The following is a 9,635-nucleotide window of genomic DNA, read 5'->3' as shown; positions in this document are numbered from 1 at the left end:
ATCCTTCATTGATTCCCTTTGTACAAAAAATTGCCAACTTTGTCTACACAGTAGAAACTGAAGAGGCAAAGTTTGTATCCTCATATAAATGCACATACATATATAGATATGTGTATATATATATGTACAAATGTCCATACTATAAAGATACACAGAAAAACAAAGATATGTATATATGCATACATATACATACATATGGAAAACATGTTAGTTTAGTTTGCATTATTCAGGGGAATAACATATCCCAGGTTAGGTAAAATCTTCTGGCCATGAAGTCATTAAATCAAATTTGGAGTTCAGGAGGGTAAGCACAGTGGCATAGGCCAAGCCTTTGGCAGTCAACCATACATTTTTTCAGTTTTTAAAACAACACTCTCCATGTCATGGTAGCTCTTCCCATTTAAATGTTCACTAGTGCAGTCGTGATTGTAGCTGTAGCCTTGAACATCGCTGATGGACGATACGGTATAGGAAGCGGTGCGCATGGCATCCGAGTGGCTAAAACTGTGCTCAAACTGGATTTTGTACTGATTCCAGTGTCTTCTCAAAACAGCTTGGACCTGCGCCAGAAAGCAAAAAGAAATGCATATGAAACACTTGGAAAGATAGCACTGGACTTCACTCTTTGATGGATGGGGGCATAATAAATGTGTCTAAGCAAATTAGGTAGTAAAGCTGAGTAATCCTGGAAAATGGGCGTACCTACATGCGATCTGTCGCATGACACATTCTGAAAGATTTACAATTTAAGTAGACATTCTTTAGCAAATTTAGTATTAAATAATTGCATTGTACAATGGTAGTGTACTAGTTGCTCAGGAAAAGAACAGATTACAGGAGAAGCAGCAGCAACACAGTCTGTTGTGTCCCTGTGGACAACCCAGATTTACAGGTGAAAAAGGTCACCTCTAAGCACTTTTAATTCAAAAGACTACATCCTCAGCAGCTGTAAATTTTTATTCTCTCAACAAACCATAATTCACATTTGCTCTGGTTCTGGCCTTCCTTTATTTCTGCCCATACCTTAACCAAATGAATATCAGGACAATTTCCCAGACTCCATTATTTCTACCAGGGTTAAAAATAAAGCTGATAAAATAGCTGAAGGCCTTAGGCTTACATGTCTCCACTGAAAGGATGTTATGTTTATCAGAGCCTTCCTCTCCTGCAATATGGTTAAACACCTAAAGCACAGGGGATTGATCAAGTCTCACATTCATGAAATTCACAGGGAATTAGTCACTCTCTGAAGGTGCCACGTGTGGAATGATAATGGCAATAGCTATCATGTTGCTTTTTCAAGAGGGGTTTATTTCAATGTTAAAAAAACTGCCCACAGATCATGCATGTTTAATTTTCTCTTCAGCCAAGTCTGCACACAAAGTATTCCTGCACTGACTGGCAAGGTGCTGGCTTTCAGGAACTGCTGGGGGACACTGGCACTCACATTTATCCAGCAGTGCACCCCACACTCACAGGCCTTATTCCCAAACATGACCTTCATTTCAGTTTGTTACATACAAAAGAACTAAACAGTGAACAGTGATTCCCTCAGTTAAATATTGATGTTGTGGATAAATATTTTTATTTAGGATTTTCCCCTATGTCCTCACGGTTTCTTTTGTGTTTGCTTTACATTTCCCTAACACAACGGCTTCCTCTAATTTTACTCTGGCTTTAATTATGAAAAATAAATAGAAGAAATGGGATGTAATTTTTAGACTTCCTGCAGTCTAGTATCAGAATCCTCTGTTTAAAGGAGAGCTTCATATTTCTCAAAATCCTCACAAGAAAAATATGAAGGCATAAGGGAAGAAATAAGAAATTAGTATTTTAGGGCAAAGGAGATGCTCTTCTACCGTTCATAAAACCATTCTAATCCACTCAGAACATCTAAGCACAAAACTACAAACACTGAAATCAAGTATCTTAATACTGCTGAGTATTTGATTTTACCTCTCTTCATATAAAAATTCTGTGTTTCTTCCAAGTCTAAATGGAGAATTCTTGTTTCATCACAGGACACTTTTGATTAATTAATTTACATTGCATAGAAATATAGACCCTTAAATCTCCACACAGGTTCAATCCATTCCCTGTAATCCCTCATAAAGCCAAGAGAAAAGCCATATTCAAAATTTCCTACTTTCCAAGAAGGAAGCTTGGAACTTATTTTTAAATCATATCACGCAATCTGTGCTATGTTCCTAAGCTATGTTCCATTTGTTCTCCTCTCCATAGTCAATTACTTCAAGAAGATCAAGGTCTTCTTGTAGACAAACACACAAAAATTTACATATTGAGCAACTGTCACATTAGACAGCACAGGCTTGAGATGGGATAATATGAGCAACTGCAACTTCATGGCTTAACCAAGGTCACAGAAGTCTACGGGCAGAGCGGGGAAATAAACTAGAGTTGCCAAGCTGCAAGCAAGCCTTGCACTAAGATCCTCTCTCACACTTCCTCCTGGCTGCTTCAGTAACACTTGTTTATCTTTTAAATTGTTACTAATATTTGTAAACCAGTCCTAAAGGGTCCCCATAGCTCAAGAAAAAGCCATCAGTATCCCTGCCAGACAAGTGCCTTTGGGCTACTTCTAGGGAGAAAACAGTCTGTTTAGCTTGCTCTCCAGCCAGTGACAGATTGCCATAAATAGTGTTTCCTGTATGGGCAACCATTTCCTTTGTGCCCGCGCCAGTGCCCATCACAGTCATCATAGAAATGCATCACGGTGCATTTCTAACTAAGCTATGGATTTCTGGCATTCTTCCCAAATCCTCTCTGTTACTGCTGAATCAGTATTTCACCTCTGTCCTGCTACATGTCTATTCCCCTAGGCTGTTACATCCTTGCATTTATTATTAGTCTTTCAGTCTTCTCTGAATTGTCCAATCAATCATTTCTGGAAGATGACGGGAAAACTCCATGGCACAACTGATTTTCACCACTGATTATACTCTTTTTAACAATATGTGTGTCTACCTGTGAAGTGAAAACCTCCACTTTTTTTATCACTCTTTCCTCATCTTTGAGCAGTTGCACAAAGCTGTAAATTCAGCTCAGGAGGGGTAGCACTTAGTTCTGAGATAGAACTAAGATAGCATCTAAGGAAGGATATTATGCTACGCATTTAAAGAGAGAAAAATTATGTAATAAATAGAAGCGTCTTAATCATTAAGAGAAACACTAGTTCCAGCTGGACAACTATCACTTTCTCACCTTACTAGTTAGCAATAGCTCTTTTGGGGGAATTTTCATGAAAGGCTCCTTTCAATCAGCCCTTTAACAAACTAGTTAATTGATGTTTAATACAAGAGAAATTAAACAGCTAACAAATTAAACAGTAGCTGACAACAAGAGAAAAAACCCACCAGCCTCACCTATTAATAAATGTATTGTATAATCCTGTGGACCTGAGACTATCATAGAATGGCTTGGGTTGGAAAGGGCTTTAAGATTAGTTCCAATCCCCCTGCCAGGGGCAGGGATGCCTCACACTAGACCATGTCTCTGAAGGCTCTGTCCAGCCTGGCCTTGAACACTGCCAGGGATGGAGCATTTAACCACTTCTTTGGGCAACTTGTGCCAGTGCCTCAGCACCCTCACATCTTTATTGCATCATTTCTGTAGACCACTGGAAAGAAAGAAAAAAAACCCAAACACCAGAGACCTTACATGGATCATGTAGGCCATTGTTATCACTGTTATGAATAGTTTAATAGGAATCTTTTTACTGATTTATCAGAGATCTGGGACAAACTTCTCCTGTGACTGCAGCCTGTGTCACCTCAAAGGCCACTCTCAGCCAACTCAAACTGGAAAATATGGTAAGGAAGCTAAGAAGCACCTAACTTTGTGGGATGCTGGGACATAAACAGAATTTGGGTGTCCTCAGGGAAGCCTTGCCGCAGAAGGTAAAGATGAAGAGCTTACACACACACCCTTGTCTGTAGGAGGGTTGTGACTAACAGCTGCAGTACATGTCAGAACTGGATTTGACAGACCAGCCCTGACCACATTGCTCAAGCAGTCTGGAGATGTTCCTTGGCTATGTCAGCAGGACATACCAGCCATTTTTCTTACATTTCTTGGTTTCCTTTCACTAGAGCTCTCTGCTAGTAGACCACTTTTATTAATTTTTTGGCCAGAGGTGGCCTGCAAAGGCACCAGTTGAGGAAGGTTTGGCTCCTGGTATTTGGTATAGAAAAACATTAAAAGGTAGACTAGCAGTTGGGAAATGCTAAGATGCTTTTAACATTTCTAATTGCTAACACCCCACTGTCACTCAAAGCACCAATTCTAGTGTCAACATTCACCTTTAAACCGTAGACTTGGAGCAGAAAGGATTAACACCACTCTCTGACACCTCTTATCTTGTACAGTTTCTAATGAGGTGTTGCTATGACAGGTAAGAAACAGCCACTAAGCTGCAGTTGCAGACTTTGTTCAGGCATTGGTATGACAGTAAGAGACAATAATGGCAACAGAATACACGCGTGCCTGCAGGCTCACATACCAGATGCAGAATCCTTTCCTAGACAAAGGAAACACTTCTTTTTTTAGAAGGCATTCTGAAGCATGAAATTTATATATATATTGATGCTGAATACGGTCAAAGTGATCAAATTGGATCCAGAACGCTTAATGATGTGTTCAGCTTTGAATCAAATACATAAGCAGGGACTTGAACCCAGATTTATTTTATGCTAAATCAGGTCAAAACCACTGCCCCATGCCCACTAAAGTGGGAGAAATCCTACCTTCATCTTTTCTGTCCCCTTTGTAAAATCATTGAGCATCATGGATTTTAGGGTGGTCAGGGTGGCGGAAATAAACTGTGCAACCCCATGGTAGTTTCACTGCAATTCAGCCAGCATTAGACTTAAGAAGAGAAGGAAGGGTGATCTGCATGAATCAATTCTAGCACGAGCCAAACATTTACCTCTAAGTATTACTGTCCAATAACATTATATTAGCACAGTGACAGGATTTTATAACATCTGATAGAAGAAAATAAGGGTTCAGTGACATGAAAACATCTGGTTATTCCCACACATCAACTTACAGCCGTATACTACAACTGTTCCAACTGTGGGCAAAAATCATGCAAACAGATGGTAGGAATAAGTGTACGACTGCAATTGTTCCTCTGTCAAAAGTGTTGGAAAAGAACCAGCTAGTTTTTCTGGTGGAGGGTTTCTGTTTACTTGTTTTGGGGTTGTTTGGTTTTTTCTTTGCAAGCAAAAGTCATATTAACAATTTTGTATATGTATCTTTTAGCCTTTCTACCATTTCAATCTTTGATACTGTGAAGTCCTGTTCTCTCTACACCTTAGGGAAAAGAGTTTCTAGATGAAAGTCACTGTGTGTACTCCAAGATCTTGACCTATTCAAGATAAAAGCAGTGCTTGTTAGCTTCATCAGGATCAGTACCACATAGGAAATATGGCACAATCCTTTAACATAAGAATAAAGAAGTTTGTTCTTGGAACTGACTGATGATGGTTACTTAAAAGTGTGCTTCTTAATCAATGCAAATTTCTGACCCAAGCACAATGAGCTTTGATTTTTTTAATTATATTTTTCATCTGTGCAGAAAAACTTTTCCAAACTTCAGCCTAAAATTCTCCTAAAGAGCTGTCATAACATGAGCACAGCAGCACGTTTGCAATATGCTCTAATAGGTCTGCAGAAAGACCTATACACTGATTCTCCAGGCTAACAGATGTTATGCAGCTTCTGACATAGACAAATATACCTTCTGGATACTGAATTAGATTTCACTTTTATATGATATTTATTGAGAATTTATATCAAAGTGACAAGTGTCTTCAATTCCCTATATAATCGAGAGGCAAATAGATTGCTCAGCAAAAGAGAGTCAGTCCTACAGTAATGATGCCACAAATGATGGCACTGTCTTTTCCATGCTCTGCTCTTGGCAGCCAGATACTTATTTACTTATTTTTTACCTGACAAATTTAGATTTAGAAAATAAAATTACCATCTCCTTAATTGCTGAAACATCAAATACATATAAAAAGGAAAAGTGTTATAAATTTATATCAGAAGTTATTACTCTACCTCTCCATTAAAGAAGCAGAAGATTGTAGCCACCAGTAGACCCTGTAAAACAAAAATAAAGGTTCTGCTTTATTTCACATGCATATAGGATTTTTTTACATGCATATAGGGTTAGAGAGAATTATGGGTTTCTGATAAAATTCAGCTACACGTAGCAAAAAATGTGCAGTACAAATCTAAACTTGGCAAATTATTTCTAGACATTCACTACTAAAAGGTCTTGGGCCAACTATTAACCATGATGTTTCTATCCTTTTAATAAATTAAAATTCAGTAGAATGAGAAAGTTCAAGCCATTCATAATAATATTGAATGAACGTCTTTAAAAATGAAAATAACACAATCATTTCTTTTATTTGCTTCACATGCCAGCTGCTATCTAGCTCAAGCAAGCAAAACCTGTTTAATGCTTCCTACCTGATAATGCATAAGGATGTGCATCACATAGTCATACACTTCCTCAGCAATCCGGCCTTCTGGTCGCCATGGAAACAGGACAAACTCGATACCAAGCAGAGGGACAAGGATCAGGGTAGCTCTCACTGCTTTCATGTACAGGTTGGATTCTGCTTTGTGGGTGTCTTTCAGCTTTGTTATAAGAACACGAACGATATTTAGCAGGAAGAAAAGATTCACCTGTTGGAAAAGGAAGTGAAACTGAAGGTCTGAGAAATCATCCCACACACTGGTTTGTGATTTTAAAAAATCAGACAACTGAAGAAAACTCATACCGCATGGACAGCACTGTGATTGTGCAATAAACACAAGTTAAAACTCTTTGAGAACACGTTAAAGTGACTGAGATGTGGTTCTAACATCTGATATCCACATCTATTCCTCTAACTTATTAAGCCAGCGTCAATCCAGTTAACCACTGGCCTTCCAGCATTAACAATCCACGCACCACTCTCTGCTATCACAGTAACAGTACACAGGTCAATGATTAGGTTTTGAAAAATTATTTTCTTTTCAGGCCGGGCAAGAAGAACTCTTTCCTCTATGTATTTAAACATGGTTCTTCAAAAAGCTGCTTTTTTTATATATATTTTCTGAATATGAATTTAACAAGTATAGAGAAAAAAACCCACCCATACGTGAAAAAAAAAATAAAATTGCAGGCAAAATGCTAAACTTGCTTACTTCCATTGTTATTTAGGCTTATTTTGTTGGCAGTGGTGTGTACCTGTTCATTCAGTTTGAGCAAAAATAAATCTTAAACTGCAACCACGACTATGCAGATTGTATCAGATTTGCAAGCACTTGCCATAAGCAACCACAAAACGCATACACACGTATGTGTATATGTATAAATTTATATACACACACACCCCCAGCCTAAGGATGCGAGGAACCAGAGCAACAGCAATGGTAGGGGTTGTTACACTGTACTTTCATCTGCTGTGCGGTAGCGGAAGCCCCTTATGGAAACTACATCTAGAAGGAGACCTTCGGAGCTTAGTCTGTCCCCTTGCCACACTCCAGGGCACAGAGGCAAGACCCCGCTGCTTAGGGTACCCAGCATGGAAAGGAAAGACCTAGAGATAGGATATCTCTTCTTCCAGCTAACTGTCCCACAGCTATCTAGAAACAAAAGGGAAGGCTGGGTGAAGAAGCCAGCAGGTAGACACAGATAACTGCCTCCTAGAAAGACTAGGAATCCCTGGTTTGGGAGGAGGTCTTGCAGCAGGCCAACTGCAAACAGAGAAGCCATTTCAGACCATGCATGTCACCAGGTCCTCCACAGCCTTGGCAGAGTTCTTTCATTTTGGTTAAATTTTTCACAAAAAATCAGCTGTGTATTTGTTACAGCAATGGGGCCTTTGACAGATACGTGATGTTATTTATATTCTAGTTACATGCTATTTAAACCATTTTAACAGGAAATTGTTTTACATAGGAAACCACTGTATGAATTTCTCCCAGAAGTATCCAGCTACCTTTAAGCACTGTTTAAGCATCCAAGGTCTTCTGATTCTTTCTCAAGGGATTTATTTAGATTATATGCAGCCCACAATCCTCATCCAACTTCCTATAGTACACACACACAATAAACCCTTCCTCCATTTCTAAATTTAATCCTTCACAAATCTACTTGTTCAACATCAACATGTCTCAAACCTCAACATTAAACCTAGAGTTTCCAGCCCTCTCCTGCTTTGGTAGCATGGCCAATTCCTCTAACACTGTCCTTGAATGCTAACTGAAGATGCAAGTAGCAGCGGCCAGGTGTAAAATATCACCCAGCAAACTATTTCTTTTACAATATGCTGAATCGCAGAGAATTGTTCCAACTGTTCCACTTACCCATACACAGCAAAAAGCCAAAAAAAAAGCATGCAGAGTTTGAAAAGAAATATTAGGGGAAAAAGGAATAGAGGGATGAGGCAAAGCGGAGGACAGAGTTGACTATGAGTGTCAGTAAGAGTATGCAGCATACATAGATGAGTATCTCTTCTGTCACAAAAAATATAGTGAGATCAGGATGAACTGAATTCTTAATTAAAGTGAAGAAAACAGGTCTTGATTTTAGCAAGGCAGTGAGTAGAGTTTTTACATTTAAGCAAAAGTAGGCCAGTGAAACTACTCACATATATATTATCATCAAATTGACTGTGGTGGTTTGGAAAGCCCCAAAGGAGCCCTGTTGTGCTAGCTGCAGTACAAACAGAGAGTAAAATACTGGCAGCTCCACAGTGACCTGAAAATTGAACGAGGCAAATGAACAAAAATAGAAGCAAAGGCACAGAAGGCAGTCCTAGATAAAAAGAAATGCTACTGCCTGTACTGGGGAGTTAGTAGAGTTTAGGTTCTGCCTTAAGAGTGGCTGTGAACTCCACTAACCTTGTAAGTCAGTGGTTGCTGCAGTTCTTGCATTAAACTCTCCTCAAGTTCCTGATATTTCCGCTTTCCTCCACACTGAGTTTGTGCTAAGCAGTATGGTAATCCTTATTAGCATGTACGTTTAAATTCTGTTTAAATTTCTCCTTAGGATGATATAAACAGACCATTCTTTGCTCAAAAAGCTCAGATACCAGCTGGTAGTCATTGCTTAGCTTTTAATACAGTTATGTAGCTTCAGATCTTAGCCTGCTTCAGCCTGGCTTGCTTGGGCAGAATACCTGTATGTGCTCATAAAGATATGTTTTATACCTGGCCTGTGGACATTGTCAAGGCTGGATATATGCATGCTAAGCATTCAACTTCTAAACTCCTATGTCTTGTACCAGAGTCCAGCTTAAAGTCATTAAATTGGTCAGTAATGAAGCTAAAATCTCCTGAACTTCCTTCTAGAATACGTTTGTTGAGTATACTTACCTCTTCTGCTAAAAGAGTCTGCATCTATAAAAGTCTGTCAGTGAAGACACCAATATGTAGCATTATTACAGGGCAAAATCAACATCCCTGTAGTTTTATATAAATAATGGCATAACTAAATCAAAATCTACTCTTTCAGTGGCACCAATGCAAACTAAATCACTAGTGCACCAGCACATCTGAAACCTATAGTGAAATCACTGCTGCTTCCACTAAAGTTCAAACCTATTGCC

At 38.9% G+C, this 9,635-nt stretch overlaps 1 protein-coding gene across 1 annotated transcript in view; it reads right to left on the bottom strand.

Moving 5' to 3' along the window:
* Positions 1-338: 338 nt before the first annotated feature.
* The window catches only part of CALCRL (calcitonin receptor like receptor), a gene marked incomplete at its 3' end in the record, with an annotated part of 28,878 nt that continues 19,581 nt past the window's right edge, over positions 339-9,635 (bottom strand). Inside the window, exons 10-12 of the mRNA XM_080632105.1 lie at positions 6,505-6,723; positions 6,088-6,129; positions 339-560 (exon numbers count right to left, since the gene is read on the bottom strand). Coding sequence (XP_080488231.1) covers positions 339-560; positions 6,088-6,129; positions 6,505-6,723 — 483 coding nt within the window. The remainder of the gene's footprint in view (positions 561-6,087; positions 6,130-6,504; positions 6,724-9,635) is intronic.

This window comes from Psittacula echo (assembly GCF_963264785.1).
Source record: "Psittacula echo genome assembly, chromosome: 20".
Classification (NCBI taxonomy): Eukaryota; Metazoa; Chordata; class Aves; order Psittaciformes; family Psittacidae; genus Psittacula; species Psittacula echo.
This window is presented reverse-complemented; position numbering and strand designations above follow the sequence as displayed.